The sequence below is a fragment of the Pleurodeles waltl genome, chromosome 7 (genome assembly GCF_031143425.1).
Source record: "Pleurodeles waltl isolate 20211129_DDA chromosome 7, aPleWal1.hap1.20221129, whole genome shotgun sequence".
Lineage (NCBI taxonomy): Eukaryota > Metazoa > Chordata > Amphibia > Caudata > Salamandridae > Pleurodeles > Pleurodeles waltl.
This window is the reverse complement of record NC_090446.1, coordinates 1,044,542,761-1,044,564,532: the sequence shown is the minus strand read 5'-3', so window position 1 is coordinate 1,044,564,532 and position 21,772 is coordinate 1,044,542,761. Positions and strand designations below refer to the sequence as shown.

At 44.3% G+C, this 21,772-nt stretch overlaps 1 protein-coding gene across 8 annotated transcripts in view; it reads left to right on the top strand.

Annotated features, from left to right (window-relative positions):
* HELZ (helicase with zinc finger) overlaps positions 1-17,186 on the top strand; it is a 1,413,339-nt gene extending 1,396,153 nt beyond the window's left edge. For all 8 annotated transcript variants that reach the window (XM_069199901.1, XM_069199892.1, XM_069199898.1 and 5 more), the window contains one exon: positions 16,137-17,186. In XM_069199901.1, coding sequence (XP_069056002.1) covers positions 16,137-16,477 — 341 coding nt within the window. In that variant the 3' untranslated portion in view covers positions 16,478-17,186. The remainder of the gene's footprint in view (positions 1-16,136) is intronic.
* Positions 17,187-21,772: the final 4,586 nt, after the last annotated feature.

Genomic DNA, 21,772 nt, shown 5'->3' with positions numbered 1-21,772 from the left:
ATGTATTTATGACTTTTATTACTGTGGTCCTTTCCACAGGTTTTTGTTGGGTAAGCATGCATCGGTTCTGATCCCATTAAGGGTGTGAGAAGAGTTTTATATCCATATTGTTAGTTGGCTTCTGACACAGATGGTCATACTAACAGGAATAATTAAATTTTATTCCCATGTTTATTAATGTCTTATGACTACTTACCTGTGGTTCCTTCCACAGGTTTTTATGTTGTAGAGTATGTTATTGTTCACCTAAATTAGGAACGTCCAGTATTTTTCTTTTGTTCTAGACCGGGTTTGTTCTAGTTAGAGACTTTTAATGGTCTCAGTTCGTAGACCCTCCAGCAGGTGTGTTATGATTTTGGTATCTGATTCTAAAGTAAGAAATCTGCGGCTAGATGTTTCTGTCAGTTTAACCAGTTTCTTACCTTCAATAACGCATTGTCTGATAGAGACAAGATCTAGCTGCAGATTCATTAACAACCCTCCCATCCTCCTTGCTCTGCTAACTTGAGGCATACTTTCTCTCAAGAATTTTGTTATGGAAATGTACATCCTGGCTAAGAATTCAGTGATTATTTGACACAAAGGTGTCTTTTAACATACTGTTTCAGTAGGCATATTTGATATGTGGCTCCACGTTTTGGATGTGGAAAATAGTCACAGAAGAAACCGACGTCAGCGAGGGGGGTTGTATGGACCCAGTTGACGTCACATCCGGTGGACAATGTCGATATATGGAGTCACGCATCGCCCTCTTCCAAAGCACAGACATGATGTAGAAAAAAATTCCAGATCCAGTTTTGTGCTGGGGAGAAGATTCTAAAGTAAGGAATCTGCAGCTAGATCCTGTCTCTACCAAATAATGCATTACTAAAAGTAAGTAACTTGTTCTTCTGGAGTCAAAAAGACAAGAGCAGTGCAGAAGACAACCATTGTGTGATGAAATGTCATATGCTTACAGATGTGCCTATGCATAAAGATGTGCAGTGGGCTAGCTAAGAAGTGTACTCCAGTAGGCATTTGTGCTCATTCCACCAGATTGAAGGCTGCCAGTCTTGAACATTTGCCAGGCTGCACTATGGATCTCAATCTACACTTTCACAAAGCACTACTGCCTGGATAATTGGGTCGGTGCGGTGGGCTTTTCTTTGGATCTGTCTTGCAAGATTTTATGGTCTGAGGCATTCCATAGACTCACCATATGAAGGGTATTGCTTTGGTATCTATGCACAAGCTGAGGAATCTGTAGGTAGAAGTGTCAAACAGAAGAAAAAGTTAGTTGCCTTTGGTTAATGCCTTTTCTGGTAGAGGCTGTAACTGCAGGTTCCTCACTGACCCACCCTCCTCCCAGCTCTGTGGAATGGACTCAAATGGACTATTAATGAGATGCCTCATCTGAAACATTTATACACTGCACTTCTCATTTCATTGGCTCCACGTCCAAAAGTATGAACAGAGATCAGAAGGAAAATGAAGTCAGCACGCAGAGGTGGGTGTCTTCTACTAGCCTCAATGTCACTTTCAGAACAGACTGACTTGATGCAGAGCCACACAATGACACCTGTTGATGTGTGAGGGAATTGCTTGGAAGTTTTCAGATACAGTCTGGCACCTAGGGAAATTCACAATGTGAAGAATCTACAGTTAGTCTCTACCAGAAACGGCGTTATCAATTCAAAGCAACAGGTTTTTTTTGCCAAGTCATGACTGCTTTCCACATTGTACCGTCCATCACTCTCCCAATGTTCTTTGGCTTCTCTATCTCACTCTTTGAAAGAGGAGGAGAGACTCCATCAGCTAGACAGAAAAAGACATTTAAAAGTTTACATCGATCACACCGATTGGTTGACCGATTATCTTTTTTTGACCAACTAAAGGCAACAAATTGCAGAATATTGTGGCTAGAGCTCTGCCTTATGAAATGCTACACACTAGTCCAAAAGCAGCCTATGGAGGGGTTTTAAGGGCCCATGATAACAGGACCAAGGTTACTACCACTGCACTGGTACGTGGAATTCTTGTCCTTGACATCTATCAGGCCACAACATTGGTATAAGGCACATGTTCTCAAAGCACTACTGCCTTGAAATCAACTTGCAACATGAAGGGCATTTCCCCTGTGTGATCCTGCAAGACTTTTTGGTATGAGCCAATCTACAGACCCATCAGCTTAGGAGACACTGCTTCGGTATTTCTTCTAAAGGAGAGGAATCTACACTTAGATGTATCTATCAGAAGGACACGTTGCGTACCTTCTATAGCACTTTCTGGTGGATGCTCGAACTACAGATCCCTCACTTCCTTCCCTTTTCAGTTGAATAGTCTTCTTTTCCCTCTAAGAAGGTCCTAAATTACAGAGCTGTACAGTGATAACTGATTATCTTTGGGCTCCATGTCAGAGTGTGGGGATGGGGGTAGAGCATTAAGGAGGAATTGCCTGGCCCCACCTGACATCCTTGGCCCTTCAGCCTGGCGTAGCCCTTACAGATCCCACTTTGCTACTCTGTTGCTCCTGGGGCCCAGCCTCACTCAGACTGCTGTTTTTTCACTTAATCTCTTCTTTATCTTGTTGCCACATTTTCCTTTTCTTCGCCTCCACTTGTCTCTTACACACATGTTGCCCATCTTTTCTTTTTTAGCACTTTCTGATGCATTTTGCCTCTTTTTACTGCCCCACTCCCTCAGTTTCACTCTTTTTGCCTGTCTCCTCCTTCTGTTTAGTTCTTTTTGCTGCTTTTGTCCTTCTTTTGCTCCACCACTGCCTCACTACCTTGTGCCCCCGCCTTTGCCTCTTTCCTCCTCTTTCTATGTCCTTTTGCTGCTGCTGTTCCTGATTTGGTACTCACCCCACTCACACCAGTATCTTTCCCACCACTGCTTCCTGCCTCTCTCCTGCAGCAAACCCAGCCACACCTTCCACCCTTCATAATTTTCTCTTTGCCTCCTACTCCTTAATGTCAGTTGCAGTGCAGAGGTGCCGCTGGTGCACTGAGAGTGCGCCAAAGACAAGCCCTTCTGCGCCTGGCCTGCACCCATTGACAGGACGTCTGATCCTGTGCCATCCCAGCACAGTTAGAGACGCTACCTCACCACCACACTTAACACCCTGAACTTCATACACATTTAATCACAGTGCTGCCAGACAACCCCGACAAACACCTGAGGTGCATTCTCTTGAGATAACAGCATCACTCACCATCCCCTCACAAAATATTTATTCCCTCATCCATCAACACAGAAATGCACCACACCCACTGCCACTGACCTGCACCCTGTTCAACACCCCAGCCCTTAAAAAACTGAAACTAAGTTCCCCTAGGATGCATTCAGTCATTCTTTGAACATGGCCGAAATGATCACAAATGAAACAAAAATGATGATTGATGCTCTGTATTCAAAGAATCTTTACAAAGAAATCAAAGGGTGATCAAAGTACTCCAAATCAAGGCCACGTTTTGTCAGGAGCTCCATGCTGGCATGCCACAGTGAGCTAGGATGTATTGACTAGCCCCTGCCTCCACCACCTCACACACTTCCCCCATTAGATTCAGATTCTTTCTACATTTAATAAACAACGTGCAAATAAGAACCAGATAGTTCTGGTCAGGTTGCTTCCTTTCTGTTGCCCATACAATTGGGTTTCTAAGAATTCATTTTGTTTCTTATGGGGGGGACCCTTTGCACATATTGTAAATATTGTCAATGTTATATGTTTGTTTCTGTATGACTCACTCAGTTGCACCTTCACTGCGCCATCACTTAAAACACCTGCATTGATCTTCACTTTTTGATTATCCTTTGATTTCTTTGTAAAGAGTTTTTGACTACAAAGCAACAATCATCAGTTTTGTTTATTTTGCTTAATTTGTGATAATTTTTCCCATGTTTGAATAATGATTGAATGATTCCTAGGAGGACATATTTTTATATGTGGTTTATTACACTGGTTCTCTAGAATACTGGGCGCCTCATATATTCTTTGCGGTACCCTCAACAAACATGCCATCAAAATCTGGGACCTTTTGCACTTCTCCTCCCAGGACTTGCACTTCCTCACGGAGACCTGTCTGAAATTTACATGAGCCTCTGGAATCCCGACAGCTATCTTCTGGAATAGAGGATCACCAAATAGAACAGGACCAACAAACCAGGAAGAGAAATAACAATTATCTACAAGAAACACGTTTGCTGCTTCCTCACGAAAGTCAGCATATGCAATATTCTGGAAAGCCTAGTTTTAAAAACACATTTTCAACACCACCACCCTGGTTTACCACCACAACTAGGAGCTGAGTTTGAACACTCCATCGCAGAAGTTATCGCCATCCTCATATTTAGCTCAAGACCTTTTATCCTGCTTGGCAACCTGAATTTCCACACTGAAGACTTTTTGGACCTTAACACTACCAAATTCCTGGTCCATTTGAACATACTTTTACTCTTACAACTGATGAAGGGCCCCACCCACATCGCCAGACTCCTGCTAGACCCCACCTTCACCAACATTAACAAAATCTCAGTGGACAAACACTCCTCATCACCTTGAACCATCATTCATCTGTAAGCTTCAACCACCAGCGAAGAGCCACTGCCCCCAAGACCACTGCACCAATTTCAATCACTGGAGCATCACCTGTGCAGACGTCCTGCAAAATTTCAAGAGCATGACCACCACAAACACCAGACCTGAAGCATGCTGGTACTAGGATGACCTTCAAAGCACCAAGCGCCAGTGCAAACAGCTAGAGCACTGATGGAGACTCTCCCACAATGACCTTGACAAACAAGCCTTCAGATCAGCCCACTAACAAAACTACCACCATTCAAAATGCTCCAAGTGTGCCCCGCTCACAGAATTGACAGAGCACTGCAACAATAGCTCAAAATAAATCTTCTCCATTATAAAGGAATTCAGCACAGCCAACGCTAGCTCTGCCACGTCTCAGGGTGTCTGCTCCCCACTCTCACATTTTCTGCAACAAAATCAGCACTATCTATGACCACTTCTCACCCCAACCCTACCACTCTGGCAGCCTTACTTGAAGATGACAACAGCACTTCCTGAACTAGCCTGACTTGCTGGCCCACCACCTCCCTCACAGAAACCACCACTCCTATGTAGTCCATCCTCTCAGGAGCTGCTTCAGACCCTTGCCTGCATTTTGCCGTAGCAAGAGGACTCAAGCTTGTGCATGCTGCCACTCCCATCCTCAATGACACCATCCTACCACTTCTAAAAAAAAAAAAAAAAAAAAAACACAGTATACCTGGCCTTAGTAGCTAACTACAGGCCATTCTTGTTGCTATCCTACCCAGCAAAAATATTGGAAAACTCATTAGCAAGAAACTAGCAAACCAACTGGTTGAAAAGCACCTGCTGGGCCCATCAGGATTCAGAGCAAATCATAGCACCAAAACCACCTTCCTCACCGCTACTGACGACATCCAGGACAGCATGGACTCAGACGACACCGCAGCATTCATCCTCTTTGATCTCTTCATACCTTTCAACCCAGTCTCCCACCCAATCCTCATCCAACTCCTTTAAATGGCAGGAATTTGCGGTACAGCACTTCAGGGGATTAGGTCGTTCCTTAAAGGATGTGCACAGGAAGTCGGCCTACACCCAACAAACCCCCCACTTCACCATCAACCAAGCTGATCTGCGGAGTGGCCTGAGTATCTTCACTTAATCCCATGCTGTCATTGTCTCCATGCCCCACTCGCCAACATTGTGTAAAGTTTTAGAATCTGCATCATCTGATATGCAGATGACACATAAATCATCCTCTTCAAGGACACCACCAACACCCAAGCAAAGTTAGTTGAGTGCATGTCAGAAGTCGCCCTCTGGATGAAATCAGACTGCCTCAATCTCAAGTCGGACAGAGTGGAGGTAGATCTCTTCTTAGTCTGGTGGCCAGTGGAACTTGGACGCACACCCACCCACCCCTTCCAGCCAAGCCAGGAACCAGGGAATCTTGGTTGACAGCAGACTATCAATGACCAGACAAATGAACTCAGTCACCTCTTCCTGCTTCCACATTCAGAAGACCATCCGGAAAATCTTCTGATGGCTTCCCCTCAACACCCGCTGAACAATCACTCATCACCAGCAAGCTAGACTACAGAAATACATTCTACATTGAAATCTCCACCCATCTCAGCAAGCAACTCCATATTATCCAGACTATAGCAGCCAGACTCTTGCTCGAGCTGCCTTGATCCACACACACGTCCATGCCCGTCTGAGGCCTCTACTGCTTTCCCATACACAAGTGTGGTCTGTTCAGACTACTCTCTTGACACATCCGCATCAAGCTCTATAAATCCACCATACTCCTCCACTCAGCGGACCTTCTGTTTGCCACTGTCTGATGCATCCTCAGAGCCAAAGCTGGCAGTGACACCTTCTTGTACCTGGCACCTAAAGCCTGGAACAAACTCCCTCTCCACATTAGAGCCAGAATGAAGTAATGACGGATCCACATGGCACTACTTACTGTTGCACAGGAGCAGTGCTGTGTAAATCTTCCATATCCAGTCTAGCGTCTGCAGTTATTCTGAAGGTGAGGAATCTGCAGGTAGATAGTTTTGACTAGTTTGAGCTTTTGGAACTGTGATTGATTTAAAAAAAAAAAAAAAACATTTGGAAGAGGAGGCCTGTTTAAAAATGAAAATATGACCTTTGTTCCATACTTTTCTGTAGAGCCTATCTAAGCTAAAGGTCCTTAATTGCATACATAGAGTAACCCAACAATGTCTCATTGAGGCCAAAAGGACAGTTTTATGCATTTTTGTATGCATCTGCCATTAGTATGGCCTTGTAGCTTTTTCACTTTTGCCTGTGCTGTCCATGGCATTCCAACGATTCCATTGCATGTTGGACTCTGAAATGTCTATGGTGATATTTTAGGGTGTTCTGGTCCTTATCCTGGACTGTGTTCTGTAACATGTGTAGATGGATTAATATGTCAAGCATCATCTGTGGTCCTGTTGGCAGTTGGTACTGTGCTGTTATTACTGGGCTGTAAATGTGGATTTAGCAATCATAAAAACAGTCATCTGAAAGTCTTTAAGAATGCTTGTACAGTACATTTACTGTTTGCTCAGTCACAGAAAATAGTCTGACTTTGTTATTGTATCTATATGATGTGATGGAGTTGCCATTTGTGATAACTAAGTTGCTGATAAGTCGAATGTATGAGAACCCTTATGTCTGTATTCTTTTGGGGTTGATTTTGATTTGCCTTGGTTACTAATGCTGGGAACCTCATTATAATTAATTGTAGTGAGTATCTCAGCTGTGTAGGATGTATACAGACAGTTCTCTTTACACCATTTTCTGCCCTTAAGTGTTGCAAGGGAGAGTTCTGAATGCAAACTTTTATCTGCTTATTTATGTCATGTTTGATTGGCACTTTCCATTGTGAGTGACTCATAGCTCATTAAAAGATGAAGCCACCCTCAAACATCGTTCACTAAAGCTACCAAGCTACATGAAATATAGAGAAGTTTTGTAATAATCTATCTTTCTGTATGGAAAAACCTAGGGCCCTCATTATGTACATGGCGGTCTCGACCGCCACGCCAGTGGTGGCGGAAATTACAGCCACCGACATGGCGGTCTCGCCCGCCATATAAATAACAAGAGAAGACCACCACAGGCGGTCCTCCGTCACTGCCAGGCTGCCACCGACAGGCAGCCTGACGATGGTGGATTACATTATCCGACGGGGCAATGCTGCAAGCAGCTCTGCCCTCCGGATAATGGCCCCGTGCAGTGCCCCGTCGCGCAGGTCAATGCCCAATTTACAGGCAGTGATCTGCGCGCGGGTGCTGCTGTACCCGCCGCACACCAACATTAGCGGTGGCTCCATTTGGAGCAGCCGTCAATGTTAAGGCCCTTTTCCCTACTGGGCCGACGGCCGGAGCACTGTTTACGCCTGCCGGCCCAGCAGGGAAAACATTATACGGCCGGCGGTAAGGGGAATGATTAATATGTCAAGCATCATCTGGGGGAGGTTGTCGCGCTGGTGGTCTTCTGTTGATCGCCAGTGCTGATCTCAGCGTTTTTTTAACCGCCGAGATCATAAGGAGGGCCTAGGTGTATTCTACTTTGGTGAGACCTATATTATCCAATGTAGGGAATCTTCATGGTCTTTTGTTATTGTCTCTATTTTCTTGGGTCATCCTTTCAAATCCAAACGTATATTTACCCTTCAATTCTCCTACCTGAAGGTAGTATTGCATTGGTGCTTCATCTGTTTCTACAGTTTGTGAGGTCTTGTGGATATTTATGGTATCAATCTTTCATAAGAATGTTTAATAATATACCATTTTAGGTTCCTGTAAGAATGATGGGCATTTTCTGCATACAGAGCTCCTTGGATGTCTTACAGAGCTAGTGCACTTTTTGTCTTTAACTATTAAGTAGGATTACCTATCAGCCCCTTTCTTTTTTTCCTTACTTTTTTTTGTGGTATGAGGATGACACTGTTGTTCTCATGTGATTTGTTTTATTTTTAGCTGGGAAAGTCCTCTAGTAAAACGTGCTTTGTAATATACATGTGTGAGAATTGGATTCTGCCCATTTAATCCCCCTGGATTTTCCACTTTTTAGACTCCCTGGTTTATAGACTTCTGCCATGAGAGAGTATCACTACCTCAGTCTCACTCACTGTTAGCTGTGTAATAATGGATTTGGAGTGCTAACCGCCAGTGGCCTGTAAGAGAAGGTCTGTTGCTGCAAAGCTAGGGTAAGAGGCTCCGGGCTTGTTGCATGTGAACATGTATGCTCATGCATGTGGGCTGAGTTAGTGACGTTTAGCGCAGCCCAATATCTGCATGAAATCAACCTGTCACTGAAGGGACACTTCAGGGGCTGGTGCTGCCCTGATATATCTGCAATATGAGTGGGCATTAATAAGGTGAGTAGGCACATTTGTAGGGATTACAGAGAAGTGGTTGTGCTTCACTGTTTTTTTACATAATGGAGAAATACGTTCGAAACTACAGTATATGTTAGAGACTTCTAGCTGCAGATTCCCTACCTTAGAATTATCCCAGGTGTCAGACTGGACACAGAAGATTTTTTGAGAGCAGTTCCCCTACGTGCCAGTAGGTGGCATTGTTTGGGTCTGTGTGCATCACCGGAGCCATCTACACCGGAAGTGAGGTCTGCGGCACCTGTATAGGCACCACCCAAGCAGGCTGACACCAGTTCTTTTTTTAAGGGCCAGCCTGCAGCGATCGGGGAACAGCTACCCCTTCGGTCTTTTTTTGACTGAGCTTTTTTCAACATTTTGTCAATACTTTTTTTACATTTTTCTCCTGGTGTGGCAGGAATGTCATCTAGGAAGGCCGGCTTCAAGCTCTGCGGCGCCTGTCACCGGCTGATGTCTGTGACAGACCCGCATCTTGTTTTTCTGTGGGCCTCCAGCACGACTACGACACAAAGTCGTGCTCTGACTGCCACGCGATGAACCTGAAGGCTTTTAGGGAGTGCTCCCTGTAGCTCATGACGGCCCGTGGTGCGACTCGGTGACCAACGAGACACAGGAGCATCCGCATTTGAGGCCTAGCTCAGCGGTTGGGCCTGCTTCCTAGACTTTCCGGGAGTCAGAGCGATCCCAGCCCAACTCAGAGTTTTATTATGCCATGTGTGCCACAGTTGGGTGGCCTGACCCCTCTGGCATGCCTTCAGGCCTCACAGGGCCCCATGCTGGTTCCACACCAGCAAATCCAGCGCCACACTGGGGCCACCAGGATCCACTTCTGGATCTGGACCTGGACTGATGTTGGTCGCGACACCGTGACAGGCCCTAGTGCTGACAGCCCCATCTACATTTTAATCACAGACTCAGTTACGGAGCCAGAGGGGCGTCGCTGGAACCTGTATCCGGTGACATCAGGAGCTTTACTTCCCAGATCAGATCCTTAGCCCTATTCCTAGGGACTTGACCTAAGGGGAAAAATGGAAGGAGTCACTGGACCCTGAAATCCAGTCTTATTTACAGGACATGGACTGGTGTGAGGAACTGGGTGAAGGCAGGGGCCTTGATACTTCCCCAGATACTGGCATGCTTCTTCCCCTACCATGGCTTCAGAGGAGGAAGAGATAGTGGTGGAAGCAATGATGGTGCGGAGGGCTGCTGAGGTCCTCGACCTTCATTTACCCTCAGTGGCAGTCAAGACCAAAGTCTTGATGGAGGTGTCTCCCCATTTGAACTGCTTCTCCCATTTAACAAAGCCCTCACTGATGTCCTTCTGGGTACCTGGTCCAAACCCAACACAGGGGCTCCTGTGAACTGAGCAATCACCTGTCGCCACCGCCCGCCCTGGGGGGCCCGAGTATCCTCACACAACACCATAGTCCATAACATCGGAGTGGTGGTTTTGCATTTCATCCGAAAGGGCTACTCCTCCCCCCCATGCCACCATCTCAAGACAGACTGACTGAGGATCATCTTTATGTTCGCCACAAAGAAGTTGCAGCTCTTTTGAACAAAGGAGGCATAGAGAGGGTTCAGATACCAGAGGTAGGTCATGGTTGCTCTTCCCACTACTTTCTGGTGCCGAAGAAGGTCTGAGGCTTTCATTCTATCCTATCCTAGACCTGCAGAACCTCAACTCTTTCCTCATGTAGGAGAAATGTAACATGCTCACCTTGGATCAGGTTCTCTGTGCCCTAGACCCAGGAGACTGGATGGCAGCATTGGACTTGCAGGATGCATATTTTCATATCCCCATTCTGCCTGCCCACAGGCGTTACCTGCGGTCCACGGTCAGCCATGAGCATTTTCAGTTTGCTGTGCTCTCTTTTGACCTGACCAACGCCCCTCGGATGTTCACCAAGGTGGTTGCAACTCATCTATGGAGATCAGGGGTGTCACTCTTCCCCTATCTCGCCCCAGGCTGTCTCCCACCTCCAGACTACGGCAAACCTTCTGCATTTGCTGGGGTTCACTATAAAAGTGCCAAAATCACACCTGACCATCCCAAATGCTCCCTTTTATCGGTGCTGTTCTGGACACAGTGCAGTTTCCAGCGTATCCTCCCACGTGGCAAGTATTCAGGCTATGATACTGATGTTTCGGCCTCTATCCTGGTTTTTGGTGAGAGACACTCGGAGGCTGCTAGGTCTTATGGCATCCTGCATCATGCTGGTAACAAATGCACGCTGGCCTATGTGGGCTGTGCAGTGCAACCTGAAATTCTAATGGGCACAGCATCAGTGGAACTCTCCAATGGGGTCCAGATCTCGACGGGAACTGCACAGGATCTGCAGTGGTGACGAACGAACCAGGATTGGATCAGCATCAGACCCCTCTCTTTTTTCCAACGAGATATTACAATAGTGACCGATGCATCAGTCCTAGGATGGGGTGGCCATATTGGAGAGGTGGAGATCCAAGGACTCTGGTGTCCAGCGATATCCGGACTGCTGGAGCTGCGGGCGATCCGGCTAGCTTTGAAGGCCTTCCTACTTTCCATCAAGGGGAGACTGGTGTAGGTGTTTACAGACAACCCCACTACAATGTGGTACTGCAACAAAAGGCGCTGTGGGGTCTTGGACCCTATGTCAAGAGGCCTTGCGTCTCTGGACATGGCTGAAACATCAAGGCATTTCCTGGTGGTTCAACACCTGGTGGGTCCTCCAGACTCCAGGGCTGATGAATGCAGATGCTTAGCGTCTCCATCTGGAGGTGGTGTAAGGTCTCTTTCAGCGGTGGGGAGAGCTTGTCAGGCAAGAAAACAACAAGCTGCTTCCCCCCCCCCTCTGGGTTTCTCAAAATACCCCTGGGGAAGGTCATGCATCCCGGGGGTCAGTGCAAGTAAGATTGAGCCTGGGAAGGGGATATGCCAGGACCATTTATGTTTAGGCTATGCCAAAGATGAGCAGGACCAAGAGGGGTGCCTAACCTGGGCTGGCACCACCATTACATCCTCTACTGTGTCAGAGAGAAAGATTGAGTGTGTAATCTTTTGCCTACCTGGGCAGTCCGTAGACAGAAAAAGATAGAGCTAGACCCACACCACCCTCCTATGACGGAGCAGAGTGAGCCGAGCCGGCAGGGATCACATGGGCTGCAGAGCTCCTTCACAATCTCCAACAAGGGCACCTTTTTGTTCAGAAAATATAATACAAGGAACAGTAGTTGTAGTGTGAATCTGCACAACTTCAGGCCAAAGGAGCATCCCTGAATTCCCTGAGATGCTTTAGGAACTTGTATTTTTGGTTTCTATAATGCTACGGAGAAAGGGCAGGGGCACCACCAACAGTTGTATTGAGTGTTTTGGGGGCTACCAGATGTGCAGCAGCCCCCTAGGACTATCAAAGATATGTGACCTTGGCAGGGCATTCCACAATATTTCAAGCCCTTCTAGAGTTGGAGCTTTTGCTCAAAGCTTGGGAGTGTATGGACCCATGTTGGTGGGTTCTAAGACTGCACTTGCAGCATGCTAAATGTAGAAAAAAACTGAAGCAGACATTTTATTGAAATGCTTTTTTGATAATAAAGTTAACAATGTATCTTAGGCTTTAATTGAAGATAGTAAAACGCTTTATTGAAAAATACCAGAGTTAACAGTCAATGATTGTATGTATTAGTAAAGGTCATTGAAATGTTTTAAGTGTTACTTTTTTCACTACAGTGCTACTGGTGAGTCATGTTAGGTCCTAATGAATGTAATTTTAAGATAGTACCATCCTTAGTGATTTTAATGATGTTATATTAGGTTATTATGACATATTTGTATTTTCAATATTTTTGTTGACACGGCTAATTAAAACCATTGCAATTCCAAAATTCATAATATAAATACTTTGCCTACTCATTATGTTAATAGAGACCCATAATAAACACATAAAAGCTTATTTGAAACTAAAACATATCATGGTAAAGAGTTGTGCATAGCTAAAATGTTCTCCACTAATTCCAACCTTGGTCTTGAACTTAACTTTAGGACTTTCTTGCTCCCTTACGAACACTATAATAGTAGATGAGTGAAGCTGAGTGAGAATCCTAAGTAGTACCTAGATCTGTTTCCTGGCTGGAACTAAGCTTTCAGAGCTTTACTAATCATAAAATGATGGCCCTTGCACACTCGGCTTCAACTTTATTCACTAATTCTTTCTGAGCCTGTACCATGAATTTGGTCCCTCAACAAGAAAACGGGATTGAACGTCCGCTAAGCCAGCTTATAATGGCCGGTCTGCATGAGAGTATGTTCAGTATCTTAAAAATGTTTTTCAGATATAATATCCTGAGGCCTAGCAAAGCCGGGCACACACAAAAATTGTGTTCTAATGACTCTTGTCCGTACCCACACAGTCGACAGGAATGTGTCAGGTCCTGCTGTCTCCATGAAGGGACCATATCCTTCGTTTCCATCAACTCAAAGCGGAAAAGCATGAACTGATGTTTCAGCGACTGGTTGAAGGTTGCTGCTAGGTATTCCTGTGCCCGTAAAGTTTTGTTTGATGTTATTATAGTCCAGGCGTGCTGCCTGCTTGCCAGTTTTTGTTTGTCAGAATTTAAAGATTTCTTCTTAGTGACAACGTTTGCCTTCCGAAAAAACTCCTTTTTATCCGAGTTCCGGTCCCAGGCTTCTAGCAAACCTAGTGCTTTAACGCAGTTATTTCAGTGATGACCCCTGGTGCTTTTATCATTGTGTCGCTGTTGCTCCTCAATTTCCATCCAACATAGGTTGTTTAGAGTATCAGTCTTAGCTGCACGCATCCTCCAGCATAGTTTAATGAAGGCACATCTACTCTGAAATTCATAGTTTTTCAGACCCAATTCTAAACAAACCTGAGCTAGAGATTCTGGTCGTGGTATCCGAAAAACTGTTTTGTAGGCCTTCGTCTGGACTTGATCGAAAAAAACTGCCTCCTTCCCCAGCATGATTTTGGCGCCATAAGTGATGGTGGGCATTAGCTGCGCTGCCATGACAGAAAGCAGGTGAGTGTATGAAGGATAGCTCAGTTTTTGTTTTAGAACTTTAAAACCATAGGCCAATGAGAGGGCTTTTGCTTGAGCGACAGCAAGCTGTGGCTTGAAAGTCAGGAGGCGGTCCATAGTGAATCCCAAGTACTTAAATGTGGGTGCAACCTCCACCCGGGATCCGTTTATGAACCATGAAGCAGATTTAAACTTCCTGTCAACTAGGCGGACAACCTTGGTTGACACCATGAGAAAGCTAGTATATCTGCCTTTGGTTATTTACACACTTTCTTATTGTCTAGAACATGTGGGAAGTATTGTGGTCTTGGAGTTAAAGGTTCGCTCAGAGTATTTACTTTTAGAAGGCTGTCACCATAAATATTTTAACTTGATATATATATATATATATATATATATATATATATATATATATAAATATATATATATATTTCGATTGAGTAGTGTGTGCCTAATAACACTGATTTACTTTTTTATAAATGAGTGATCGGATAGTGATTTATTGGGTGGTATTTGTTGTGTACCTGTTGACTGAGGTTCTAGCCCACTACACATTCCCTGAGTAGGTGCTGGACCACTTTGCCTTGCTACCCTGAGATTCAAGTGCTCCAACCGGGTCTCCTGTAGATGGAAGGTTGCAAAGATTACTGGTGAAGGACCCATGGGCTACATGTACGTAGAAATTTGTTTGTGACTTCCTAATTGTCTCTTTTTGTGACTCACAATTAGGAATTTGCAAACTGTGATGTACAAATGTGTCTCACGCAGACACATTTAGGGATTCCCAGTGGGTCACAAATGGACCTATCTCATCAATATTCATGAGTCAGGTCACAGTTAGCAGCCCATTGGGAATGACCTGATATAGGGATGATAGCCTGTTGGGATCAGCATGTCTGTGATTTTTTTTTTTTTAAATAAAGCTTTTTTTTTTTGTTAATGTAAAGCGGGATGCATTTTTTTAACAAAAAGAAAAGCTTACTTTAAGTTTTTTAAGAGTAGGCAGTGTTCCGTTGGACCACTGCCTGCTCTTACAAATGTTTCTGCACACATTCACAAATGGGGGGGACCCCTTCCTGTTTGTAAATGGGTTATCACCTCCTTCACAGAGTCGGTAAAATGTGAATATTTTGCAACCGTATTCTGGTTGCAAAACATTCACATATACCACTGCGAGTTGATATTTGGAAGGGTCACCCTTAATACTCCCCTTTCTAATACCGATTCAGAACCCTATTTTGCAAATTAGTAACAAGTTACCAACTCGCAAAATAGAATTAGTTAATTTTTAACAGTCACAAAATGGCTGTTCTCCGTGTGCTACCGCTAAAACCTTTTATACCTGTGTCCCCATATCTGTTGGAACTAATTGCTCACTTTCTTTCAACATGCTCAGGCGTTCCTGTATCCCATTTGTAAGCTTTTTCATTATTTACATGCCTGTTTCCACTTGCTTCCAACCTAATTACTCATTCATCTTTGCCATACCGTACCTAATTTCACATTGTTGGTTCCCCTAGGGCAAGGTGTAGGCCCTTTCAAAAAGCAGACTGACTTGGCTCCACGCTCTCCCTCTGTCTCTCTCTCTAAAAAGGAACACGTGTGGTTTGTTGACAGAGAAGTAGCTTCACCTGCCCATCTGGAGACAAGTGCAATAAAAGCATGTACACTGTAAACAAGTACCTTGCAAATGGCACATTTAGGCTTTGCGCCTCCTAGTAGTTACATATATTCCTTCTCCATCATTTTGGTAGCTGCTTCCAACTTGTTGATAACGCACAGAAGCTGAAACCGGCCTCCATGAGTCCATCTCCTGTCCTCCCAGGGTTTGCCCTCTCTGCCAGTCTGGCTCGGATTGCCCGGTACTTTACATGAGAGAAAAAGTACATGTTGTACGCTCTGTGAAAGAAGCTATGCATAGATTTCTTTATAGCAAACCTCACTCACATTGTTGATGCAAATCTTTACTACATGGCGATAGTTAATTTTGCTGAGAACTGGTGTAATTTGACTAAAATATGTAGTCCAGTAAGTTCTAATATCATGAAAATCTAAAAGGTGATTAAAACACTTGGCCTATTTTATGATTGGTTTGTAACCAAGGTATAGCAGAGTATGAAAGTTTGCATCTGAAGATTTTTTTTTAAAGTCTCCTCTTGTTTTGTTTTTCAGTTGTTTCAGCTCAATCGAAGACAGGAAACCCCCATGAGGATCATTTAAAAGGTGAAAATCTACAGATTCAAAATTCCTTCAACTTCAACTCTCTGCAGCATCTTGGCCAGTTCCCACCTCTCATGCCCAACAAGCAGCTTGCGGGATCCAGCATCAGTGGCCAGCCGAATGCGAGCGGGAACAAGCCTGCCATGTCCTACGCAAGTGCCCTGAGGGCACCACCAAAGCCCAAGCCCCCACCTGAGCAGGCAAAAAAGAATAGTGATCCTTTAGCTCTGTTTCAGGAACTTAGCTTAGGTAGTTCATCAGGTAGCAGCGGCTTTTACTCCTATTTTAAATAATATGTTAAATTTCGTTTTATTTTAAAGAGATAATTTTGTTTATTTTTTGTTTGCAATAGTAGGGTAAGATAAATTTCACAGAATCTGGCCAACTGTTAACGTTGGTTCAGTTATTAAATACACTCAGTTAATGGCTTTGCTGCTAGTCATGCAACTAATTTCTTTTAGTTTTATGCTATCATTTTGATGTGAATCAAATTTTTACCGGCTTTTATGTAGAAAGAACAAAGGTAATTTTTATGTTTTTTTGGGTGATGACACACACACGTTGCATTAAGCTAGCAGCTCAGAAGTTAACTGCGACTATAAAAACAGAAAAAGTTTGACAAAGTTGTATTTAAAAAAGGAAAAAAAAACTATAACTAGCATTTGAATTCATCAGATAACTTTAGCATACGATACTGGGTTTCTGTACCAGAAATGGCCAGTTAATGTAAAAATGTATGTTCTTTCTGCTTAAATTTTATTTCATTTTTTCTAAATAAAGATGCAGCATCTTTTAAATCCTATCAGTTTTATTATCTTTTTTTGTGAAGGGATGCTGCATTCTAAGACTTTTATAGTTTTAGACTATATAATGTGGTTATGTATCTCCATCCACTGTAGGGCAAAATTACTGTGCATCTCGGAGAGACACATGCTGTGTTTTTGAAACATGCTGAAACAAAAAGATCAAAAATAAACAAAAATGCGTTGTTATATTTCAAAATGCTTTATATTTGATTTTAAACGAGCTATGAAATGTTAGCTTGTTTTTAATGTTAATTTGATAGGTTTTTTTAAATGAATCATGAAGCTAAAATCAATTTTTAGGTATGTTGGTGCTTAGTAGATTTAATAACTATTTTAAAAGAAAACTGTGTGAATTTAGTAAACACATTTGTTTCTTTTCACTATGCATGTGTAAATGTTTGTAATCTGGCTTCCCACATCCCTCTCCAGTGGTATAGAGAATTGTGCCGCCTATTTTTTCCCAGTAAATCTTTTGGTACATTATTTGATGTTTACATTAAAATGTGACATTATACAAGAAACTTTTAACTATTTTGCTAACTGTTTTGTTTGCAGAACCTCATTAAAAGAAAGAAACAAAAAGAAAAACATGTCTGTCAAACTGTTCACTGAAATGGACAAAGCGTATAAGATTTAGCAATCAAGTTAAATATTTTAAAATACTGATTTAACTCGAGCGTTGTAGATCTTGGAGTCAGCGAACCAAGAGATGCACTTTTAAAGGTGCTGCAAGATATATAATGGTTAACGTAGGGAACGGTGGTTTTAGCTAAAGCTATCTATATAGTCACATGCAACACACATTCTGGTTGCCTTATCAATGAACCTACTGCATCCTGTAGCTGTTATAGAATATAATACGTATCCTAAATGGAGCCCTTTTGTAAAAATAGCCACAAAAAAATTAACTCACTACGGTCGTATCCCGGTGTGGGTTTCCCATTTACCTTTTTAGGATGTTCATTATTACCGCTACAGTGCTCTAGCAGAAAACACCTTAACTGAATTAAGAATATAAATGTTTAGCCTCTTGTTTGTTCTAACAAATGCAGTTCGTTTTTAGTTCATGATCTTTTTTTGCATTATTTGTGCATTTGCAGTGGCAATGCAAACGGTGCAGCAAAAGACATCATTATTATCGATACATATAATATATTCATCAAACAATACCTAGTACCAGTCAACCTAACTGAGCTAACCACTACATACATATATATATATATATATATATATATATATATATATATATATATATATATTATTTGTTTTATTCACCTAAAAAAAACAAAGGTTACCGGGATGTTATAGTTAGGTTCTTAATTTACATGCACAAAATCAGAGAAATTCAGCAGTTACAGTTATAGTTATTTCAATTAACCATAACTAGCAGCCCAAGGTAACTATAACTCACGCCTTCGCCGTGTACCGTTTTTTTCTTCAATAATTCCACTTCTAATGTAGTTGTTGTAGAACATAATACGTATCCTAAATGGAGCCTTTTTGTGAAAATAGCCACAAAAAATTTAACTCACTACGGTCGTATTCCGGTGTGGGTTTCCCATTTACCTTTTTAGGATGTTCATTATTACCGCTACAGCGCACTACCAAAAATACTCCTTAACTGAATTAAGAATATAAATGTTTGGCCTCTTGTTTGTTCTAACAAATGCAGTTCGTTTTTAGTTCATGATCTTTTTTTTTGTGCATTATTTGTGAATTTTCAGTAGCAGTGCAAACAATACCTAGTATCAGTCAACCTAACTGAGCTAACCACTATATACATATATTCACTTAAAAAAAACCAAAGGTTACCGGGATGTTACAGTTAGGTTCTGAATTTACACGCACCAAACCAGATAAATTCAGCAGTTATAGTTAGTTATTTCAGTTAACCATAACAAGCGTCCGAAAGGTAACTATAACTCGTGCCCCGCCATGCATAGTTTTTCTTCAATAATTTTACTTCTTGTGTTTTAGTGCTATTTTTATTGACGTTATGAAAGTTGTCATGAGTGCTGTGATATCTGGGTTAATTAGCAGTGCATGGTGATGCCGCAAGTTATAGTTAATTGATATAACTCTAACTATATCTGCTGAATTTCTCTGGTTTTGTGCAAGTAAATTCAGAACCTATGTATAACGTCCCTGTATCGTTTGGTTTTTCAAATGAATGTCTTATTTGTTTTTTTAAATTCCATTTCCTAACTATAACGTCTCTGTAACCTTTGTTTTTGTCTGTGAATTTTTGTGTGTTTTTTTTTTACGTAAAGTAATTTTCAGGTCATGCGTGCTGGGGGTTAGCCACAGGGACTGGCCTCTGGCCAGATCCTGCAGCCAACCCTGTGCTGCATATGGCCTTTTGCTGTGTCCAGCAGTAGTTGGCCTCAGGGCCTGTCTCTCTGTGTGTGAGAATAGGTGTCAGAGAGTGTCCATGGGCATGAGAGTGCCTGGTTGTGAGTGGGTGTGAGTGTGTCTGTCTGGGTGTGAGAGTTGGTGTAAGATGGTGTCTCTGGGTGTGACAGTGGGTGTGAGTGGATCTGTGAGTGAGTGCGTGAGTCTGACTGGGCCTGTGAGTGGGTGCATAAGTGGGTCTATGAATGGGTCCATGAGTCTGTGAGTGGGTGTGCGAGTGTCTGGGTCTGTGAGTGAGTGCGTGAGTCTCTGAGTGGGTCTGTGAGTAAGTATGTGAGTCTTTGAGTGGGTCTGTGAGTGGGTGCGTAAGTGGGTCTGTGAGTGGGTGCATGAGTCTTTGAGTGTGTCTTTGAGTGTGTCTGTGAGTGGGTATGTGAGTGTCTGTGTGGGTGTGCCAGTAGTTATGTGAGTGACTCTGGCACAATCGAACCTCATCTGCCCCTTTATGCAACAAGATTCCACAGCTTTGCCTGAAATATCTACCCAAGTGGAGTTCTTTCTGCCTCCTTGGATAAATGTCTAGTATGTATTCTGCACTACAGCAGCGAATGGAGTACAAGGAAATGTCACCAGTGACCTTATGTGTGTTTGGCTATGTAATTGTTCCTCGTGCAACTTTATGCAGAATTCTGTGATAACATGAATCCTCCTCTAGAGAGGCCAACAAGACTACAAAGACATAAATCTCCACCAAGTCAGGGTCCTTCCTCTTATCTGTATGAAGTAAGTGCTTCTGTGTTTTGTGAAGAGGTCCTCATATTCCTCGGCATCAACAATACGCCATCTAAATCAGCGGAAAACGCACTGGGTGCCAGTTGGGAAATTGTCCATCATCCTGGCAAAAGAGGGGAAGACATATGTATACTACTATGGTAGATGGTGTGGGGCTAAGCGGGCACAGTTTCCAGGTGATTTGCACATTTGCATACTCTGAATAATTTAAAGGAAGAACCTGAGGGAGGGCCCCCGCCATCACTTGGGGCCCAGCACTATTCAAAGGGGGAGGGGGGCCATGCGTTTCCCTTCGCTAGCTGATTTTGGTCCTGGGGACTCCATCAACTGGGGCCCACTTCTTTTCAATGGGGGAGGGGGGCACGCAGCCCCTCCCTCCCTGGCTCATTTAAGCACCAGGCATCCCATCCCACAGGCCCTCCTGTATTCAGTGGGGGGGGCCACACAGCCCCGCCTCCCCCAGCCGATTTTGGCAGTAGGGACCTATCTCTTGGGGCCCAGCACTATTCAAAGGGGGAGGGGGGCCATGCGTTTCCCTTCGCCAGCTGATTTTGGTCCTGGGGACTCCATCAACTGGGGCCCACCTCTTTTCAATGGGGGAGGGGGGCACGCAGCCCCTCCCCCCCTGGCTCATTTAAGCACCAGGTATCCCATCCCACAGGCCCTCCTGTATTCAGTGGGGGGGGCCACACAGCCCCGCCTCCCCCAGCTTATTTCGGACCAGTGGACCCCATCCTCTGGGGCCCTCCTCTATTAAATGGAGGAGAAGGCTGCACGGCCCCCCTTCCTGGGACGATTGTGGCCCCGGAGACCCCATCCCCCTGGGCCCAGCCATCTGTCCTAGGTCACAGCTGACTCCTCGCCTCCTGCGGGAGCCGGCTCTGCTTTTGCAAACAGGGGGCTGCTAAACATGCAGCTCCCTGTCTGCAAAAGCAATTGTTTCCTCTGTTTCCCTGCCCACATCTCTGCATGCAGGGAATCAGAGGAAACCTCTGCTTCCAGAGTGTTTGTTCTGAGCTGGCAGGAGGTGTCAAGGCTCCCGCCAAGTCAGAGCAAATGGCATTGTCCCAGCAGTGGCACCCTAGGACATAGCAGGAGCTAGCCCTGGGAGGTGGTGGTCACCAGGGCCACTATTGGCTCCCTGAGGGGGGGTATGCCACCCCCCAACATTAAACAGCCTCAGGGAGGTGGTAGTCCCCAGGGCTCCACAACTGCCCCCCCCCTCATTTTTTTTTTCTTTAGCTCTGGGGAGATGGCGGTCCCCAAGGCTGCGGGGGGGAGGGACTGTGCGACTCTCCCACCCCTCCCCCCAATCGTGCATTCATATCACATTTAGCCCCAGGAAGGTGGCAGTCCCCAGTGCACTGGCGGAGGACATATGGGCCTCCTCCATGAAATAATTGTTTTGCCCTGGGGAGGTGGTGGTCCCCTGGGCGCGGGGGGCCTTGTGGCCGCCCATGTATTTGTCTGTGATCACCCCGGGGAGGTGTCAATCCCCAGAGCTAATACAGGTCCTAGGAGGGTGGCGAACCTCCTGCACCAGCTGGGGTTCACTATCAACGTGCCAAAGTCACACCTGACTCCCTCTCAGACGCTCCCTTTCATCAGGGCAGTTCTGGACACAGTGCGGTTTCAGGC